We start from the raw sequence: 23,010 nt of genomic DNA, 5'->3' as shown, positions 1-23,010 counted from the left end.
CTACAGTGGTTGGCTAACCAGACAGCCTCCTCCACATCTGGGACTCTCAGGAAAGCATTCCCTGGTTGACACAGGTGTGGAGATTAGCGTCCTTCTCCCCTCAGCCTACAACACCTGAAATGGGAAACTGGACCTGGCCCTGAGGACAGCGAACAGTAACTGAACAAGGACATTTGGCACCCACACCATTCCTCTCCATTTTAGCAACAGCCGCCTCATATGGACCTTCACACTGGCGGGAGTGGCACAACCACTCATGGGTGCAGACTTTCTCCAGGCCCATTGTCTGCAGTGGACTTCAAAGGGTGGGATTGGTGCATGCCAGGACTTACTAGACTTTCTCCATAGGGGAAGTTAAGTTGCCGCCCCCCCCACCTCGACTCCGTCATGATGTCTGACAATGAATTTACATGCATCCTGGTGGAATTCCTTTCCATTGTGGTGCCACAGTTTATCTCAGCCAAGCCCAAGTACAGGATATGGCACCACATCCTAACACTCCACACCAGGGCATGCCGCCTTCCTTCCGAGAAACTCAACCTTGCGAAAGAGGAGTTTAAAAAGATGGAGGAGCTAGAGTTTGTGCGGCATTCCGACAGTCTATGGACCTCTCCACTACACATGGTGCCAAAAACAGAAGGAGGGTGGAGGCCATGTGGAGGCTACCATCACCTCAATGAGGCCACCACAACAGACAGGTATCCTATGCCACATATACAGGATTTCACTGTGAACCTACAAGGGGCACAGAATTTCTTAAAGGCCGATCTCATCCGGGTCTATTATCAGATCCCAGTCCATCCCGCTGACATCCCTAAAACCGCTATCATCACCCCTTTTGGGCTGTTTGAGTTCCTAAGAATACCTTTTGGGCTCAAAAATGCAGTCCAGTCCTTCCAGAGGCTGATGGATGTGGTAGGCTGGGACCTCAGGTTTACGTTCATTTACCTGAATGACATCCTGATAGCCAGCTGCAATTGCAAAGAACATATGGCCCATCCAAGACAATTGTGCACTTGCCTGAACAACCTTGGCCTCACAATCAATCTGGCCAAATGTCAGCTCAGGCTCGAAACAATAGACTTCCTGGAACACAGAATTAACCAACACAGGGCAACACCCCTGCCCGAAATGGTAGGGGCAAACAGGCACTTCTCCAAACCCCACATGGTGAAGGGCCTCCAGGAATTCACTGCTATGATCAATTTTTACCACCAATTCATACTGGCATCAGTCCACATCATACGCCCCCATTCGCACTAATAGCGGGGAAGAAAAAAGAGGTCACCTGGGACAGGGAAGCATCAGAAGGCATTTCAGAAGGTAAAAAACGCACTGGCTAATGCTATGCTTCTGGTACACCCCAGGACAGATGCCCTGACAACCCTCACAGTAGATGCCTCCAATACAGCGGTGTACTTGAACAGTTGATCAACGGGCAGTGGCAGCCCCTGACATTCTTTAACAGACACCTCCGGCCGTCTGAACTTAAATACAATGCCTTTGACTGCGAATTCTTGACACTGTACCTCGCAGTCTGACACTTCAGGTACTTTTTGGAGGGGAGGCAATTTAAGGTTTTCACAGACCACAAACCAATAAAGTGTCATGACTGGTGATCCAATCCATCCAGACCCTGATTCCTGCCTACAGGGCGGAAGTTTATTGGCTCAGGCTAGAGGACGTCACCATTGGCCTGGTTACCCAGATGCTTCTGTGCAAACTTCCCATCGCAAACCCCACCCCATCATACCTGGGGATGGCAGATTTTCAACAAAGTGCACAACCTGGCGCACTTGGCCATCAAGACCACTGTCAAGATAGTAGCCAGCAGGTTTGTCTGGCACGGTCTCTGAAAGCATCTTAGTCAATGGGTCAAGACCTGCATACCCTGCCAGGAGTCATAGGTACAGAAGCACATCAAGGCACATCCCCAATCTTCGAGGCAGCACAATGAAGGTCCAATCACATCCACATAGACACTGAAAGACCACTGCCAGTCTTCCGCAGAGGGGGAGGGGGGCACAAAGTACCTTTTGACAATGGGTAATCACTTCACAAGATGGCTAGAAGCTGTCCCACTGGCCAGAGCCTTGATCAATACCTGGGTGGCAAGATTTGGAGCACCAGAGCACGACTTCAGAAAGGGGTGCACAAACCACAGCGGAGCTCTGAGCAGCACTGACCAACCTTCTGGGAATGCAACTCCACCACACAACAGCATATCACCCCCAGGTGGCTCTGATGGCTCAGCTCAGGGGACCATATTGGACAGATGAACTACTGTGGGTCCTCCTGGGGATCTGCACGACACCAAAAGAGGATTTCAATGCCTCAGTGGAGGAAATGCCCTTAGTGGTCCTGGGGGAGTTCTTGGCTGCTGCCAAGGACACAGAGGAACCACCAGTGGCGATGTTGACAAAACTAAGAGAACGACTAGGCACTCTAACCCCGACACAGACTTCATCATATGGCCAACCCAAAACATTTGTCCCCAAAGATCTAAAGACATACAAATATGTCTTTGTACGACGGGGAGCACACGTCACGCTTCTGCAGTGATTGTACGAAGGGCCCTACCGAGTAACCAGACACAACGGGTCCAAATATGTGTTGGACATTGGTGGTAAGGAGATGTTCACTATCGACTGCCTCAAATCAGCACACATAGACACTAGTCAACTGGTCAGTCTGCAGCCCCTGCAATCCAGGGGTAGGCCATCAAAATCAAAGGACAGCACCCAGATTGATGGTCTGGATGGGTGTCGTGTAGCAGCTTGCTATTGGGGAGGTGACCTGATACACAAAATGGCGGACAAACACAGCAATCTCATAAAGCCTACGCAGACTAATGGCCTTTCTTCCCGGCCAACAGCCTACACGGTGGGAACACCAACCAATCAGTGGCCGGAACATCTTTTGCAACAACGCCCCTTCATTTGAACACTGTTGATGGTGGAAACATCACAGCGTCTACCCTGTCATCCCCCTGATGGAGTTTAAATGTTTCCATAAGATCACCCTCGTTCTTCTAGATCCAAAGAATATAAATCAATTTAACCTGGCATGATGAGACAATTTTCTCTTTCCAGAATTGGCCTGCTGAACCTCTTTTGAACTGTCACTTCTGCCAGCAATGGCGGGAAAATTGGGCCCAGCAGCGGAAAACTAGGCCTATTAAGCAAGGGCAGGTAGAGCTATAAAGCAGTCTTGACAATCACTGCATCGAATGTGTGTTGTTCTTTCACTCTCCGCTGTACTCTACACAGTGACATTTTCATAATGACTAAATATATTTATTTTATTCCTTCGATAAATAACCTAAATGTCAAGACTACTCACAATCAATATGCCACAGGCTATATGATTGCCTTAAAGTGACCATGTAGGAGCCCCTTAATTTTAGAAATGTAATTAACCAGTATTTGTCTTTCATTGTGTTTGCTTTCTTCTGAATAGACGTGCTGATTTTTGATCATTCAAATAAAGGAAATTCTCCCCAAGATTTTCATGTCAAGTTTCAGCTTCTTCAGTCAAATAAATGAAATGTACAAAAGACTTTGAGGGTGAGGCAGGATGGGTATGAGGAAGTTGCTCATCAGGCATTTAACAAAAAAGGCTGATCCACTAGATTGGCTCTCAAGACACGGTGGCTGGTGCATTAGCACAGATTGAAAATTGGCCAACACATGGAAACCAGAGCATTGGAATTAATGGATAATTTTTAGACTGGAAAGATACAAATAGAAGAGTGATGAAGGGATTACATTTGACCCTCAGTTATTTATTGTCCATATTGTTGACCCAGAAGAGGTCGCAGAATGTAGGGTATCTAAGTAGCTGATGACTTTTAAATAAATAGAAGACCATGTTGTGGTGAAGATCCTTAAGGGGATATGGGTAGGTTGGATGGTGGGGGAGGGGGGGAGGTGGTGAAAACGTGACAAATGAAGTTGAATGTGGGACAATGTGAGATCATGCACTTTTCTAGGAAGGATCAAGATATGGGCCATTACTTCAATAATGTTTAATTGCAAATTAGTTAATTACAGAGGGGTCTAGTTGTTCATTTGCATGAATTAGCAAGCAGATGAATAAAATAGTTAGGAAGGCAAACAGCATATTGGCCTTTATTGAAAGGAGGTTAAAGTTAAAAATAGGGAAGTATTACTGCAATTGTGTCATGTGTTGGTGAGGCCATACCTGCATAAGTATGCAATTTTGGTCTCATCTCAGAATTAATATAGTTGCATGGAAGAGAGGTTCAACAGGCCAATTCTGGAAAGAGAAAATTGTCTCATCATGGTGGGCTAAATTGACCTATATTCTTTCGATCTAGAAGAACGAGGGGTGATCTTATGGAAACATTTAAGCTCCATCAAGGGGATGGCAGGGTAGATGTTGTGCTCAAATGAAGGGGCGTTGTTGCAAAATTGGGGGCCCTGTCTTTTAAAACTGAGTGGCATAGGAACTTCTTCATGCAAAATCTCTGGAAGTCTCAATCCTGAATGGTCTCTGGAGGCTGGATCAATTGAAGTACTTAAAGTCAAGATAGATACACTTTTGGTAGATTGGGGATTCGAGGGTTATGGGGGGTGGGTGGGGGGAATGTCTGATACAGAAGAGTTGAAGCTTGTAGTTCATCAGCCATGGCCATGGCCATATTAACCAGAAAGGTGGGCTTGAAGGACCAGGTGGATTACTGCTGCTCCCATTTTCTTGGATCTTGTGTTCCGTTTTACTTGTATCATAGGCAGTGAAGATGTGCCTGTTACGTTAAGATGTGAGAAACTCAGTTTGATCATTGCTCTTACCATGCTGGTTTCTGTGCTTTTTTAAATCCAAAATGGTACCAGAGAATGGCCACATTTTGTAATGCCTGGATAGCACACAAAATTAAGATTTACTGTATCTTGGTACACATGACAATAAACGAAACCAGCCATTCTCAACCTTTTTTTTTTGCGATGACCCCCTTAGAATTCTGCTCAAAGTTTATGGGCCCCCTTCCTCGTGAAGCAGTCATACTTAGTTGGTTTCTTCAAAACTTCTCTCCACCTGACCACATAAAAACCAAAAAAAAATTTTATGATTTCAGTCCGTGCCCCCCCCACTCCGAAATGTGCTGTGGCCCCAGGGAGCTGTACAGCCCTATTGAGAATTGCTGAATTAAACTAAACTAAACTGAACTTAACTCAACTAAGAGTTACATCTACTGTGTATCTGCCCATATCTCCAACTGATCTACATCCTGCTTGTATCCTTTGACAAACTTCATTACTATTTACAACACCACCATTTTTTGTGTTGTCTACAAACTCACCGATCAGCCTGCCTACATTTTTTACCAAATCATTTGTACGCATTGCCAACAAAGCAAGTCCCCACACTGATCGCTGCAAACACTACTGGTCATAGACCTCCATTCAGAGTGATCTAATTGAATGGCAGAGCAGACTCTGATGCACTGACCAATCTACTCCTACTCCTGTTTCAGATGTAGCTGAACATAAACTAAAATACATATAGAGGTAGATACATAAAAAAAAGACACCTGAATAAAATGGCCTTTATCCAACGTTGACAAGATTTCCAGTAATGCCTTTCATCTTAATTCAGCACCATATTTGTCCTTAATGGATGTAGTCAATCTGGATATATGTAGATGCAATGCGCATTATAGCTTGAACAGTACAGAAAAAAACAGATGATTGCATAAAGACTTTCTATTAACAAGATTATGCATCCCTTTAATTCTTGAACTCATTAAAACATGAGATGATTTTTCCCATGACTGTCTTTTATCCCAAGAGGTAAGAATATCTATTGTGCAATTATTGTGGGTTTGAGTCAAGTCTTGAAGCAAATCCCTTTATTGCTTATCCCATGCTTTCTTTCTGACTCAGTATTTTAAGATCACCCACGGGGATTGTTCATTATCTCATTCAATTGTGACTGTAACTTGAGTATAAATGAAATGGAAACTAAATCTTGTCCTCAAGGAATGCTCCATAAATCTAAACCTGCCTTCTGACAGCAACATTTGCATTGATTTATGTCCACTTTGAACGTATTCTAGGTGCCATGGGATAAATTTAAGATTCCTTTAAAAGTGCAGTCCCTCATCTGGGATTGGTGTGTTTGCTATTTAAAAGTACTGGCGATATAAATTCCCAAATAGATTGGTTAGAAAAGTCTGCAGTTTCACACAGATGTGGAAACATTTAGTTCTGTAGCAACCTGCAAGGCTGACATTCCCATCAATATGCTAGAGCTGTCCCAAACATCACAGGTAAAACCCTCCCCAACATCAAGAACATCTACAGGGAATGCTGCCAATGGAGAGAATCAGAATCAAAATCAGGATTTATTGGCATGAACAAGTCACGAAATTTGGTGATTTGTGCCAGCATCACAGTGCAAACATTTATATTATGAACCATCTTACAACATTAATATATATTTAAAAAATAGTGCACGAAAAATAAGGCAGTGTTTTTTTTTCATTGATTACTCAGGAATCTGATGGCAGTGGGGAAGAAGCTGTCCCTGTGCCGTTGAGTGCTTATCTTTAGGCTCCTGTACTTTCTTCTCAATGGTAGCAGAGTGAAGAGGGCATGGCCTGGGTGGTGGGGATCTTTGAATATAGAGACTGCTTTTTTTAAGACACTGCCTCATGTAGATGTCCACGAGGGAGTGAAGTCTGGTGTCTGCAATACCGCAGGCCGAGCTAACTGCCCCCTGGAGATTTTTCTTGTCCTGAGATTTGGTGCCTCCCTACCGGACAGTGATGCATGCAACCAGAATGCTCTCCACGGTACACCTGTCGAAGTTTACCAGAGTTTTTGGTGACATACCGAATCTACTCAGATACCTCACAAAGTATACCCATTGGTGAGCCTTCTTTGTAATTGCATCAACATGGAGGCTCCAGGACAGATCCTCAGAGATGTTGACACCGAGGAATTTGAAGTTCTTGACCCTCTCTACTGCTGAGCCCTCAATAAGCTGCAGCAATCATCAAGGATCCACATGATCTGTTCTCACTGGTACCATCAGGAAAGAGGTATAGGTGCTTCAAGACTCGCACCACCAGGTTTAAAAACAGCTGCTACCCCTCCACCATCAGAATCCTCAACAACAAACTCAATCAAGGACTAATTTAAGGACTCTTACTTTTGCACTTTATTGATGTGTTTTTTCCTCTCTCTCCCTCTCTCTGTATTGCACAGCTTGTTTGCATTTCTTTATTTACTTACATATGTACTCTGGTGACAATAAATCTGAAATCTGAAATTGCTGGACATCAACAGTGCCGGTGTGTCAAACTGTATCAGTTCACTCCCCCCCCCCCCCCCAATTCCCAGGCAGAGTTGTTAAAGGAGTAAAGAAAACCATACAGATTTACTTAGCTACTTTGGAGATCCCAGGAATTTATGAAAGCTGATTTTAACCTATTCCTTTGAGGAGGTATTAAGGTTTGCAGAAATGAGTTAATGTTATTTTTCTCTCTATGTTTCTTTGTGTCTGAAGAAAACTTTGGGATCCAAGTGTAATTTTAACTGAGTGTATTTTTTGGCTTACCTTGGTAGACAGTATAAGGTGTTGACTCTAACTTGCCTGAACTAGTGTGGCCTCACAAACCTGAAAATTATTCTTCTGCTTCCTGCTCAGAACAGACTGGAAGCAGTCAGGATTTTGTGAGATCCAGTGGTTAAAATATACCACACCTAATTTCCAAGATATATTGATCTTTTGTTAAAAACAAACCCAGTTAAAATTGGGTGAAACATGCAGATGCTGTGATTGTAATTAAAAACACCCTGAAATGCTGGATTAACTCAGCCAAAGAGCGAAAGGAGACAGACAATGGAGAGATGATGCGGGAAGGTGGGGAGGGAGTGTTTAATGAAAGCCAGAGTAGTTGATATCAATGTTATCTGGTGAGACAAAGATGAATTTCCGAAGTTTCAGGCCTGAACCCTTCTTCAAGGAATACGCAGAATAAGCCAGAAGCAGGAATTCTCAGAAAGTCTCACAATTCAAACAAAAGGTCATTTCGCACCGCAATGTAAAATGAAGATCCTCGGGAAATTTTCCTGGGAACTCTCCTGTGAACCTGCGGTGTGAAAAGGTCAGGTCAGGAATTTCAAACGGGTCTGCAGCCATACCTTATAGTTAGGGACGTGGCCCCGGGAAATTTTTCCCGGACCACCCTCTCTCTGCGGTGTGTAAAGGCAAATGGCCGAGCAGGGGAAGCCTTGTGATGTCAGCGCTTGTGTGCTGCATCGCATTGGGGATTAAAATTAAAAGATTCATACCTCCTGAAACAGCGGGCTGCTTTGGCCTATCATGACAGCAGCACAATGAGGGATGAATGACTGTCCTCGTTAACCAAAATTCCTCACTCAGCTGGATTTCCCAGAGCGGTTCCAGCTGTGTAAGGGATTATGGGAAATGAAAATTGCCATTCATCCAGCATTTTGCTGCTGTTGTGACATGCTGAAGCGTGGTGGGGTGGGTGGGTCGCGTGCCAGTAGAAGGTGGTTGAAGGAGGGAAAGGAGCTAGCAAGTTAGTGACTGATGGACGGAGAGGGGGGTGAACTTATTCTTACTCCTGTGAGTGCATAATGTGTCATCAGTTGGGGGCAGGACCTCCCTTAAGTTGCCAAGGAGGGCAAATTCCCAGGAATTTGTACCGCAGTGTGAAAGGCCTGGAAAGCTGTGAATTCCCAGGAATTTCACCGGGACAAATTAGGGTGAAAATGGCTAATGAGGGAGGAATCCAGACCAAGAAAAGGTGTTAATTGGAAATGATGGGACGAGGTAAAAATTTATCATATCTGTGACAAAGGAGACGGGCAATGGAGAGATGATGGGGGAAGGGGGGATTGGTTTAATGAAAGCCAGAGAAGTTGATAGTAATGCCATCCAGTTGAAAGATGTCCAGTCAGAAGATGAGGTGTTGTTCCTCCAATTTATGGATGGTCCCAGTCTGGCAGTGCATGAGACCACGGACAGGCATGTTGGCACGGGAATGGGATGGGGAATTGAAATGGGTGGCCACTGGATAGTGTCAAGGTGCTCAGCAAAGTGATCTCCCAGTCTGTGACCAGTCTCTCTGATGTAGAGGAGACCACAACAGGAGAACTGGATGCAGTAGATACAATAGATAACCCCTGCAGATTCACAAGGGGGCCTGAATGATGGTAAGGAAGGAGGTGTGACTAGGAGCAAATTAGAACCCTTCCAGATCAACTGCAGCAACACTTTTGAGTTTTAACATCCTTCATCTCTCTTAATTAGGCAACTACTTAAATCTGAGTACTGACCCACCATCCAAACACTGTAACTATTGTAGCATTTCATAACTCCATTCAGGCTTAACCTTACAAGACATAACAATTATTTGTGATCATCAAGTTAACTTTTTCTGAAACTCTAATTCCCAACCTCTAGCATAACTTTAATGTCTCTGTTGGTTCCATGCAAGGAAAATTAATTCAACAGTGACCAATAATTCACCAGGACTATATTTCAATAAATAATTTGAAAGAACTATTTGTTAGTAAACTAAGTGATGAGTTGAGCCTGGTAAATTTTCATTTGAATACTAATTCAAGCTTGTGAATAGTGTACTGTGATAGAAAGTTGAAATCACAGAATAAACCTTTCCTGTGGAGCATCCATCCATCCATCCATTCATTCACTGATATCATCAGCTATCTTTTTATAAGAAAATCTATTAATTTACAGAGAAGAAAATAGGCATGTGTTGTTTAGAAATATGTATTTACTTCATAAGGTTTTGAACTCTTCCAAGATAAAATAGAATGCTGGAAAAAGCCTCTTCAGTCATTTAGAATGTACACTAAAGTTCAGATAACAATAAATGACACCCATTTGGCTCAACTACATCCAATGTAAAACTCAGTCTCGCATAATATATCATAAAGTTAACATTAAAGTATTAATAACGTGGTTAAATGTTAGTTTCTAACATTGAGCTCAAAATATTTCAATGTTTCTAATGCAGTTTAGGGTTGCATAATTGCACCTTAATGAGGCTCATTAAATTGTCTGCTGTGGCAATATAATGCCTTGACGACAGGAACCTACATTTTCCTTCTTCTTCTGCAAAGTGACCTGAATGATTTCCTGTTGCTCATTTGCCCAGATTTTAAAATCCTCAATTTTGCAGAAGAAAGCTCTCACCAGTATGTGAAGTAGAGAGGATAACATTGCATCACTTTTTCCATTAGTTATATCCCATATTACTTTCAAATCTGTCTTCTTTTGCAAATCATTCATGGCATTGGATTTGCAATAGCGGCCGTCAAATCATGAGGAGTTCAAACTGCTGGAGTAGATACACATTTCACACAAAGCAGAATAACCTTAAGAACATTAACTTTTTAATAATGAATAATACTTTCAATTTCAATATTTGATTCATTTAGTTATTAAGATGAAAACATTATATTATGGTAGCTCACATTTACAAACCTGAACCATTCCACCGTATATTAGAGATTTTGGCTTTAGAGACCATTTTTACTCATTTAAAACAGCATGCTCACTTTGGAGATTGTCAAAATAATTGTGCCAAGTCGACAATTTTTCAGGCTTTGAAGTGGTGTGCTTCAACTCCATCTAGTGCTGCCTAACACAAGTGGATTGGCACCACCCAGCATCAAGCCTACAGCTAGGAAGTGTTCAACTTAAACAATTATCAGTCAATCCAACTCTCAATAGGGTGGGATCTTATTGAGTCAATTGTAAAGTCACAACTTACCACTGCCAAGACTCAAGAGAAATGAAAGAAGCAAAGCTAATACTCCTAAGAGAAGTAAAGCCAGACACCAACTTGATAAGGATGGTTTTAAAAGAAAAAAAAAACCACATTTTGCACAAGAATGGACAGTTATGGCAAACAAGGTGGTACTGTATTAACCTAATTCAGCTCTTCTGGCTTGGCATTACTGTATCACTTGCTTGCTTATTGACCCTTCATTCCTTAACCTTGGCTGTGTCCTGCACTTAGGGCATTAGCCCTTCACCAAGGTTTCTCACTAACCTTCTACCATAATAATATGAAGCACTTACTGAGACTCTATCATGAGATTATCCTTTATGTGAAGATTGTGAATGCTGAAATAATAACACATGCAATACACAGAGTATTTTTAATGAGGTGCATGCAATGGCTGATACATAGTATTGAGGTACTCTTCTAAAATATTTTGGATAGCATACTTATTTTAAGGGCAAAGTGTACACTCTGGACAAATCATTCCATTTGTTGTTTGAGTATATGTAAGTATGGATGGAGTGAGGAACATTTCCAGGATCGTCTTTGTGTGTATTTCTCTCCATAAGGATTTCATAAAGACGGTATAGGCTGTGCCAGCCTATGTTTATTTGTAGGAAGGAATATCTAAATCCTAGTTAAAAGGTTCTGCGTTAAGGTTAATTCAAACCTGTTCAAGTTTCATATAAAAATCTAGGGACTTGCCTCATAAATTCAAACTGTTTATTCAGATGATTTGATATTCAATCGGGTATTTGTTTGCTCATTAAATTGTTGAAATGTGTTTCCAGAGTCACTCAGTGATCTTCATTATCTGATTAAATTTGGACTGACCATTTTAATGCTTTACTTTTGTGAGGCACAACACAGTTTACATGAAGTAAACAAGTAATACTTTCTATCTCCATCGCCTCCATCTTCTTGTTTGTTTTCCTTCAGGGTAACAGATACACTCCTGCAATTCTGTGACAAATTTGCTTCCACCTTACCATGCCTGGAAGCTAGGCTAACTTAATCAATTAAACAAAATGCTCCTAGGCACAAACAGACAAAGGAAAATAATGGTTGCTTTTAAATTTGCAGAGATAGTGTTCCATGTCATGTTCAATATTTGTTGATTTTCACAAATGATACCAAATAATTTCCTTATCAGAAATTAAGTTATATGTTGGAGTCTTGGAAAATTAAACTTAATTAATGCATTTGTAAAATTTATAAGATCTTGCTGACTTGTTATGTTAGTATGGATTGAAAGCCCAAATATATAATGATTCTATGATATGAGATAGATTGTGTATATTGGATTGTGCTGTATGAAGCTGTAGTGTAACTTGGCATCCTTTTTGTATATTTAATTAATTTGTCAGAGTGTAAAGTATTTATTGGAGTCTGGTGATACATTGGATTTATTGGTCACAAATCATTGCTTTTTCTTCAATAACTGAAATATCCCAAGTAATCATAACTGTAGCCTTTCCTCACCTCCTCACACCAGTGATACATTACTGTGCAGCCTCTGAAGTACCTTAGATCATTGAGGACAATTAGAAACATAGGGGTTAGTTGGTTGGTTAATTGGGTGTAATTCGGCTTTCCACTGTGCTGAAATCGGGTACCCTGCAGGTTACTGAGTTTCAAATTTCAGGTGAGTTGGGAAGATGATGTCAGGAGGTCTGCTCTCATATCTTATAGAATTTGCGTAATGTATTTCAAGTATGCTCATAAATAATAAAACCTTTTAGTGATTTTCTGCAACTGTAAAAGTAAAGTTAAGGTTCTCTGAATATTGGAGGGATAAGAAGCTGCTTGCCCTGTGAAAGGATTCTAATGTCTTTAATTGTATTTTCAAGGCATTTTTGTGATTCTTGATATAATTGTGATAAGAATCCTAAGGGAATGATTTGTTTTGCCCAAGAATTTGTTTGAAGTCATTTGATTATTTATCATTTGGTATAATCTCATAACAGAAAAAAACACACATGAAAGACAAGTACAACTTTGAAGGTACAAACACTTGACTGTATTTGGTGTGTTTATTTTGGGGCTATTCAAGGACAGGTGCAAGATGTAAGTGATGTCATTTTAGTGCTCAAATGATTAAAGAAAAATAACACTTGCAATGCTAGTGAGGGTTTACTCATTTACTGGGTCTATGAGGACACCAAAACTGTCTCTCCAACCATGCTTTGCACAGCCTACTTTATCAGCTCCAGATAAAGTTCAGATTTCAGAAACCTGCTGAACGAATCCTTCTCCATCAAAGAAAGAACTCTCTTCTGTGCCAGTTCAAAGGTTGATATCGAAGGTTCAGCAAGGCTCTTCATGGTGACCTCTTTGGTGTAGTGGTCAACATTGATCTGTGGAAGAGAAGAAAAAAATCTCATTGTGACTTCTTATCACATTGCAAAGCATCATTTTGACAGCATTGACTGATTTGAAAATGTATTTGTTATTTTGAAAGCAAGTAAAATCAATAACAAATGTAAAGGTTAAAAATCAGATGTTCTGTATGTGATGTGGCATTCAGAATGTCCTTTGAAATATCTTTGTGTTTTTGAACAAAAGTCAACAAAGGAAGAATATTGTACAATCAATAGAACTATTTTCAACAACACTGTTTCTTCTTTATGAAAGGAAGTCGAAAATTGAAGTGTTTTTTGCTCACCAGCACTTTGATTCATTAATGAAAGTATTGAGTACAGAAGTTTGGATGTTTTGTCAAAAATTGTATAAGAAATAAGTGAGTCAAATTTTGGAGTATTGTGTGAAGTTTTGGTCACCTAATTATAGGCAGGATATCAATTAGATAGAGAGAATGCAAAGAAGATTTACGAGGTTGTTGCCCGGACTTCAGGAACTGAGTTATGGGGAAAGGCTAAACAGGTTAGGACTTTATTCCCTGGAGCAAAGAAGAATGTGGGGTGATCTGATAGAAGTGTTTGAAATTATGAGAGCAATAGACTGAGTAAATGTTGATTGGCTTTATCCACTGAGATAAACCAGAGGTTAAGGTGAAAGGTAAAAAGTTTAGGGATAATTTCTTCACTCAGAGAATGGTGGGAGTGCGGAACGAGCTTCCAGCTGAAGAGGTAAATGCGGGATAAATTTTAACAAGTAAGGTAAATTTGGACAGGAGAGATATGGTGGGCTATGGGCTAAGTGCAGGTCAGTGGGACTAGGCAAGAAAAAGGAACACAGACTAGAGAGGCTGAGGTGGCTTGTTTCTGTGCTGTAATGGTTCTTTGGTTCTCAGTAAATAAAATATTTATTTTTGTTTTCTTAAAAATGATTAATTTTGCTTGAAAAAGTATATTTTTGGATTGAAAAAATGTTTTATGAGGAGCTTACAGTAGATATCCTCAGCAGTTGACAACATAAGAATATAGCTTTCAACAATCATCTATAGCATCAATTTTAAAATTATACTTTTGCTCTTGAAATCACTGGCAAACCTCTTGAGGAGCTTCTTTCTCAATGAATTCTTCATAGATTTTCTTTGCTTTTGAGGCCAAGATGATTGGTGATTTGGTTGCCTTGTAATCTTCGCATGCCATCCAGAACTCAATGTTCTCCTCGCTGTGCTCTGATTGGAGAAAAGCCTTGAAGGCATCCAAACCATCTGGAAGCAAACCAATGGAAAATATATTTCTCAATTTATCATGTTTCACCACTGCCATCAGCTGGGATAGATTAAATAAACATTTTTCATGATTTAATCACAAACATTTTCATACTGGTGTAATACAGATCTGGCTTCAAAGGTTGGCGTTCTTGGCTACATGTGCTTGATTACAACATGTGAGAATGTTCGATCATGGCTTTGATGTGTATTGAGGTTTAACTGTTCAGGTTTCATCAAAAAGCAAACAATTCAAGAGACCATTAGCCTAATGTCTTCTGCAATGCTTGAGTTGAACTCTTTACAGTTACACTCTAAAGATTGGGGCACATCTCAGTGGAATCCCAACAGGTGCCAATTTTGGTTTCAAAGTAGCACCAGTATAAGTTGAACAAAGAAATGGTGGCAAAATGCTCTTATCTTCTGACATGCTGAGATAAAGGGGGATCATAAAATACCAGCACAATGGACCTGGCATCAAATGTCAATGTTTCACCATGTCATTGATCCACTCTTAGAGCGTCATCCTAAAATGTTCAATCACAGTAAGATCATGGATATTTTTAGTATGACGGAATGATTTTCTTAAGATCAAGGCGGCACAGTTAGTGCAACACTGTTATAGTGCCAGCGACCCAGTTTCAAATGTGCTGTAGTCTGTAAGAAAATTGTACGTTCTCCCTGTGACGTTATAGGCTTATTCTGGGTGCTCTGGTTTCCTTTCACATCCCAAATAAGTTATTTGCAATCACTTTGAAGTCATTTCAGGCATAAGTGTTATTTGGGTGGCTTGGGCTCGTGGGCTGGAGAGGCCTGTTACCGTACTGTATCTCTAAATTAAATTAAATCAATAGAAACTTTGTAGATGATATTGTTTGTGATTTGTTATTTCATTGACAAGGTTGTGTGATCGTAAGAATATCAAATGAGCAAACTCATCTCAATTCCAGAAAATATGTGGAAGTGTGGTGTGATTCACTTTGGCAGGTTAATTTGGGTGTCCCCTGGGTTGAATTTGGGATTTACCTTTTATTAGTTGGGGAGAAAAGAAACTCTACAACTTATATTTGATAGGTAACTATATTTCCAGTAATAGTGTATAACACTGGATGGCTTTTCATTTTGGGAAGCCCTCCAACAAAATCCTGTGGGACTAGTGAATGACGGATGATATTACACATTTTACCACTGATTTTAGGAACCAATTTACGAACTGCCGCCCTGATGCCAAGAATGTATGATCAGCATTTGATCTGTTTTCCATCATACTTGTATTGTTTATCAGTGAAACATTGAAGTTAGTGCTTTGGTTGTCCACTTGACACTATGATAACAATACTGAGAAATATAACTTTATGAAGTCAGTGGTATCAATACTCATCTGCCATGATCCTCTGCTTCTATAATTTTTGTCATTCTTCATGTTGGTAACTTAGGTCACAAGAATCCTATGAAGTCATTTCAGGCATGGAGATGTCAATGCAGTTTTGGTGCATTGGGACTTTAATGATCCAGTTTGACGTGTGCCTTTTGTTTGACAGGGAAGGAATTAAAATGTGCAAAGAACAAGGTTTTTGGAAGGTAACTAACCATGCTCTTACCTTGCAACCACATTCCCAGTGGTACACAGTTCCAGATAATCTCAATGGAAAAATAAATTATGGATTAAGGAAGGGTGAAATATTTATTTTGGGCATGTCAGATTAAAAATGTACAAAAGGGGTCTCCTAAGAATGAACTGAAAATGCTTAAGCAGGCCTCTCTGAGATGCAGGGTCATACATAATTTATTTCAAGGCTGTTTTTTTTATCATGAAAAGTGAAAGAACTTTAAAACATAATTCTCAGTGTTGGATCACAAAAATAGCAGAGGAAAGAATGTCAGGAGTGCAGCAAAGGGCCAATGCTTGAACCGAAGGTCAGCGGCAGCCAGTTAATGCGACCAGCTGCAAACTGGACTGTTCTGCATCTCATGTAATTGAACATTTCCTGGAGAACATATTTGTAAGGAATCCATTTAAGACTAAAAGAAGCCTTCCCTTACACATATGTTTTGGTCCTGTCCCTCTTTACAGAATTATTGGAAGGAAATTTTTTCCATTATATCTACTGTTTTGAATATTAATTTACAACCACATCCCATTACTGCAATTTTTGGATTACCTATGATAGATTTGACTTATTTATCTCTTCCTGCAGATCGTATGATTGCTTTTCTTACACTAATGGCTAGAAGATCTATACTATTAAATTGGAAAGAGGTAAATCCTCCCACTGTTTTCCAATGGTTTACCCAAACTATACTATGTTTAAATTTAGAGAAAATTAGAAACTCTGTCTATGAATCCCCTTCTAAGTTTGAGTTAACCTGGCGACCATTTATTCAATATTTTCATTTGTGGTGAGTTGATCTGGCTCTGTTTTCTTTCTATGATTATGTATGATAATTGGGCTGTAAGATGAGATCGGAGTGATTGACGTGGTTTAGCTATATCTGTAGGTTTTTTTTTTAAAGTTTTTTTTGTTTTTTTTTTAATTCAGATTTGTTTTTTCTTCTTTTTTGGGGGTTTTTTTTTCTCTTTTTTCATATATTGTTATTAATTATATCTTTTTTTTTAGAGATAGTTCACACCCTAAACTGATCAAAATTTTTTTTTTAATGATATATTTTTATTCTGTAATATTATTGTTTAATATCTCTGTATTAATTTATTACTTACTATGTATTTTTTTATATCTCTTTGAACTGTATGTGTTTATAAATTATAATAATAATAAAAAGATTGAAAAAGAAAAGAAAGACTAAAAGAAGCCAGCTGGTGCATTTTAAATGGCAGAGTACTAAAAGTGGGTTGTCAAATAAATTTTAAGGATTCATATGGACGGGTTAAAAAAAATCAAATTATTGGTTACAAACAAATGAATCAACAAGAAAACACAAGGCTGCCCTTTTATGTTTCCGGCTTGTGTATGAAAGGACAGTGTTTCTCAGTAAGGTGCTGACTCTCACTAAACAGAAAGCCACTGCTATCTTGCAGAGATGACTGGAATGTGGAGGTGAATGCTGGGAAGAATCCAATGAATGGTCCCTGGCTCTTGCATACAAACTAGGAGAGACTTTAGGCTGCACTTTATAATAGGAAGTGAAGCCTGGTCATTCATAGTTCAAAGGGGCCCCTATTTTGCCTGCAATCATTCTCTGTTTTTCAATTCTAACCCTTTGGAAAAGGATAATAAATTTTTAAATGTATGCCCCTTGATTTTTTTTTATTGCTATGGACTTTTGATTTGTGAAAGAGGATGACAAAAGCACCATATACAGTTATGTTTTCATAGAACATAAAACAGTAAAGCACAGGGACAGGCATGTTAGCCCACTGTGATTCCAATCGAACTAATTCTGTCTGCTTGCACATGGTTTGTACCCCTCTGGACCCTGTCTCTTCATGTCTTAGTTGTATGACTCCATTGTACTAATTTTTCTATGTTCTATAAGGCCATTAGATTGAAATCACTGTGATTAATAAAATCAGAATCATATTGAAGACAACATCACTTACAGCTGTTCATCAGAAGCTTCTCCAGAGACTCACGCCACTGCAGCACTTCATTTTGGGATACTCTGCAGTAGAAATAGCATGTTAAAAGAAATACACTATGTCTTTCAATAAACCTACTGACATACAAGTCAATCTCTGAACAGTGTGACTGGATTTCGTCAGTAATCATTCACACAATCGTGTTTCCATTCAATGTCCTAAAGTTGTAAGAATGCCTACAGGAGGGCACTTAATTCTGCCTCTCAGCAAAGTTGGGTTATGTCTTCCATGTCTTGTTTTAGTTTAATTGGTACTTCCTGCTTACAAAGTTAATTTTTACAAAGGTATTGGAGAAGTAGAGCACTTTCAAATCTGTTGCAATGTTTTCATAGATTTCTTTTTAGAATCTGTTTAACCACCAAAAAATATCTGTTAGACAAAGCTTCAACACAGAAGTATCAAACTTGGATGCTTCTTCTAGGACTACTCTGCAAGAAACAATTATGGCTTTATGAATGATACTATTCTTACAGGGTTTAAATATCTCTCATATTTTCCCATTCTCATTCATATTAAATCTGTTACGTTTCGAACAGGAATTCTATACCCAGGCCCTGTTAGGCTAAATACAAACAGCTGAAGAAATTCTGTGTCAGAATTGGAGGGAAATGGAAAGTTGAAGTTTTGGGTTGAAATTTTGCTTCAGGACTGGAAGCAATGTTTCAGTCTGAAAAGTCTACTGTCCATTTCCCTCCTTGGACTGCTGAGTTCCTCCAGCAGTTTGTTTTTGCTCTCGATTCCTCCATCTGTCATCTTTTGTGTCCTCAGCAAATAGACAAACATCTATATTTGTTTTACTGGTAATTATTAAGTAATATAATCTTGTGAGAAAACCTTATCTTGAGCTATTTGAACTCTGAAGTATTTGCCACATCACAGAGGTTGGGCAGTATAAGCAAATGAGCTTGTATGTTGAATATGATCTTTTATCTGCTCTGCATAGAATCACTCAGTTATAAATACACTAAAAAATGACACTTGTCGCCCTTCTAGTCCTGCCTGACCAGCAAAGTCCTTCCAAATTTCTCTTCATATTTTTAAAATCCTATATTATGGTTCAGGACCTCTAACTAGTAAATAAGAGGATGATGTTAAAGACATTTTCCCAACATTCTGGAGTTTAGTTTGGATTGCAAATGCATCTCACACAAAGGATTGTCTCTACTCATGAGCTTAAATGATTATTTGGTTAATTTAACAGGTTGCAACTTCGTAATATATGCAAATGACAAGAAATCATTTCTAGTAATTTTCTGAAAGGTGGATTGTAAACTTTTAAGTTAGCTTTTCCAAGGACATCCTAAATGTGATGAGAAATTCCGCCTCCACCACCTTTAAGGCACACCCCTCATTTGGAGTAAAAACAAATTCATCAATGCACCTCTAACAGATACACCAATTACACTTCAATCTCTGAGCCCTAGTTATTGGTTTCTCTTATCCATTTCAATTAAAGCTCCTCTCAGTCCTAATGAGAACAATTCCAACTTACTCATTTTTCCTCATAATTAGCCTTCTCCAGCCATGGTAACAGCTTTGTAAATCTTCCCTTTGCTGTTAGCTCATTAGTGCTTTCCTTCTGTACTCAGTACAATAGCTGTGCCCAAGTCATGTTTATATAGCTCGGGAATGACTTGTCTTATATTCAGTTCCTTGGCTAATGAATGAAGTGGCTCCATTTGCCTTTTTAACCGACCCATTTACATATTCTTCTGTCTTCAAGGATATGTAGATGTCCACTGCAAGATTCATCTGTGACTCCAGAGCTTCATTATCCCACCATTCAAACTATAAGACCGTAAGATATAGGAGCAGAAATAGACTCTTCAGCCCATCAAGTCTGCCTTGCCATTTCTTCATGAACTGATCCATTTTCCCACTAAGCCACACTGCCCAGCCTTCTCCCTATAACCTTTGATGCCCTGGCTAATAAAGAACCTATCAATCTCTGTCTTAAATATACTTAATGACCTGGCCTCCACAACCACCAGTGGCTACAAATTTCACAGATTTACCACCCACTGGCTGAAGAAATTCCTACACATTTCTGTTTTAAGTTGGGCACTCTTCAATCCTGAAGTTGTGCCCTCCTGTCCTAAACTCTCCCACCATGTGAAACATCTTTCTACATCTACTCTCCCCAAGCCTTTCAACATTTGAATGTTTCAATGAGATACCCCCCCCAAACTCCTAAATTCCAATGAATATAGGCCAAGAGCTGTCAAACGCTTCTCTTTTGATAATCCTTAATTTCATGGATTCATCCTAATGAACCACCTTTGAATGTCAGCACTTCTTTCCATAAATGATGAGCCCAAAGCTGCTCACAATACTCAAATTGAGGGCTCACCAGTGTCCTGTAAATTCTCAGCAGAACATCCCTGCTCTTACATTCTATTCCTCTCAAAATGAATGCCAGCATTGCATTTGCTTTCTTCAACCCCGTCTCAACATGCAAGTTTACCTTCGGGCTATCCTGCACGAGGACTCCCAGGTTTCATTGCATTCGGGTATTTTCAGTTTTTTTCCTCATTTAAAAAATAGTCTGCCCATTTATTTTTTTTCTACCAAAGAGCATGACCACATACTTTCCGACATTATATTTCATTTGCCACTTCTCTGCCCAATCTCCTAATCTGTGCAAGTCCTTCAGCAGCCTCTGTCTCCTCTACAATACCTGTTCCTCCACTTCCCTTTGTATCATCCACAAACTTGGCCACAAAGCCATTCATTCCATAATCCAGTTCATTAATATACAACATAAAAAGAAGCGGCCCCAACCCCGGCCCCTGTGGAACACCACTAGCAATTGGCATCCGTTCAGAATATGATCGTTGTATTCCAACTCTCTTCTTCCTCCCAATTAGCCAATGCTCAACCCCATGCTAGTATGTTTCCTGTTGTACCATAGGATCTTATCTTGTTAAATAGCCTCATGTGCCACACCTTGATAAATGCCTCACATTTATTGTGTCCTATTTGTTTGGTTGCCCTAGGAGCTACATTGCCATTTATTTCTCTGGATTGAATTCCTGACTAATCCATTGATAGTAAAAAAAAACTGCTGGGGACACTCAAGGGGTCAAGCAGCATCTGTGTGAGAAAAAAAAAATACTTGACATTTTGGGTCAAGGCCCTGCATCAGGACTGAGAATAGGGAGGGAAGAAAGCCAGTATAATGAGGAGAGGGGTATGGGTGGACACCTCTGTCTTGACCCAAAATACTAACAATTCCTTTCCCCCTACACACCTGGTGATTTCCTCCACCAGTTTGTATTTTGCTTCAGCCTCTAGCATCTACAGCAGGGCTGGCCAACCTTTTAATTTTTAATCTTTAATTTAGACATACAGCATGGTAACAAGTCATTTCAGCCTATACGTCAGTGGCGCCCAATTAACCTACACTCCTGGTACATACATGTGGCCTGAAATGGCCTGTTACTGTGCTGTATGTCTAAATTAAAGATTAAAAATTAAAAAGTTGACTACCCCTGATCTACAGTCTCTTGAGTCCACTAATATCTTTCTGTACTGTGAAACTTCATCCTTTTAGTCTCAAGAACATGATCAACATTTCGATTATCTGTATTGAAACCTATACTGAAGCCCGGTTCTCAAATACCGCTAATGATTATTCTTGGCCTCATGCCGCTGAGTCCATGTTGGTATCCAACTTGCCACTTTGTCTTGAAACACATGGGTTTTGATATTTCTGATTCATGCCATAAATGTAACTTATCTTGCTCAAATTTACGTGGATTACATCAAAGATCCCATTCACACTGACCCTCCTTTTTCGATACTCACTCCAAGAAAACATAGTCAAGTTAAGCAAACAGACCCACTCTTAATAAACCAATAATAAATATGCCTTGCGGAATCAAGATCTATAGGCAACCCAGGCTTTTTTTGGTAATTCATCCTATCTCTGATTTTGAGATGACTGGCTCATAATTCTCCCTGGATAGACTAGAGCAGTGCACTTTTGACATTAACATCACATCTGCGCCAGAGAGGATTGGAAAATGATGGGCAAGCCTCTATTATTTCCTCCCATACTTCTCCTAGGAACATTTACACACACTAAACCCTTTAATATTGTTGCTACCAGACTGATCTTTAACTACAACTCCGAAGAGAATGAGCCTTTATCGCACGGTTGAAAGAGTAGAGTGGAGCTGATAAGCTTGACCTTTCTGTAATGTTTAGTTTCCATTGTGAAAATACAGAAATACTCTGCTCTTCAATGCTCATGAAAGGACAGTCAAACAACAAGGTGCTATTTTCATAAGGTAATGGTAGAATGTACTTCAAGGAGAACAATCTGTGGATTAAGGATTTAATTGCATGTCGACCACTTGCCTTCTGTTGCTAAGGTACTTTGATTATCAGCCTCATCAACATTTGACAGCCCAATGATCATCATTAACTTTTCATTCAGCCTGCTGTGAGAATCCTCTATGATATAATGATAACATCGAGTGTTTTAACATGGAAACTTTTTTGGACTGAAATATTCACTAATGTGCAAGATGTAATGATGTTAGATTGAACATGATGCAAGATATCACTATAGATATATAATTTCAGGCAAGGACATTAGATTCTATGAGATGAACTTTCTTTAAGTATGATCTTCCAGAAACTGATCAGAAAACTAATATTTTTTAGAAACACTGAAGAAAATATTTTGGCTTCAGAGAAGATAGAGGGCATAGAATTTTGCCTGAATATATGGATCCTTTTCCTGTGGAACCTACTTTGGGAAGCAATAGTAAAAGTCACACAGTGCACAAACACGTTGGACTGTTATAGTTCGATCTCTGGGATGCTTTTTAAATATAGCTTGGTTGATTGAGGAGAAATTATTCAATCATTGTCTCCCATGAATGAGCAAAACCAAAAAAAAATTGCTCCCCATTCTCTTCTCTCCTGACAACTGTAATATATTCACAAATGAAATATACATTTTGAGACTTTAAG

General features: G+C 39.7%; 1 protein-coding gene across 1 annotated transcript in view; it reads right to left on the bottom strand.

Annotated features, from left to right (window-relative positions):
- Positions 1-12,807: 12,807 nt before the first annotated feature.
- LOC138763514 (regulator of G-protein signaling 5-like) overlaps positions 12,808-23,010 on the bottom strand; it is a 30,122-nt gene continuing 19,919 nt past the window's right edge. Inside the window, exons 3-5 of the mRNA XM_069937804.1 lie at positions 17,989-18,050; positions 14,263-14,429; positions 12,808-13,167 (exon numbers count right to left, since the gene is read on the bottom strand). Of these exons, the coding sequence (XP_069793905.1) occupies positions 13,006-13,167; positions 14,263-14,429; positions 17,989-18,050 (391 nt within the window). The 3' untranslated portion in view covers positions 12,808-13,005. The remainder of the gene's footprint in view (positions 13,168-14,262; positions 14,430-17,988; positions 18,051-23,010) is intronic.

The sequence above is a fragment of the Narcine bancroftii genome, chromosome 5 (genome assembly GCF_036971445.1).
Source record: "Narcine bancroftii isolate sNarBan1 chromosome 5, sNarBan1.hap1, whole genome shotgun sequence".
Lineage (NCBI taxonomy): Eukaryota > Metazoa > Chordata > Chondrichthyes > Torpediniformes > Narcinidae > Narcine > Narcine bancroftii.
Note: the sequence above shows the minus strand (reverse complement) of the source record. Positions and strands in the feature narration are given on the sequence as shown.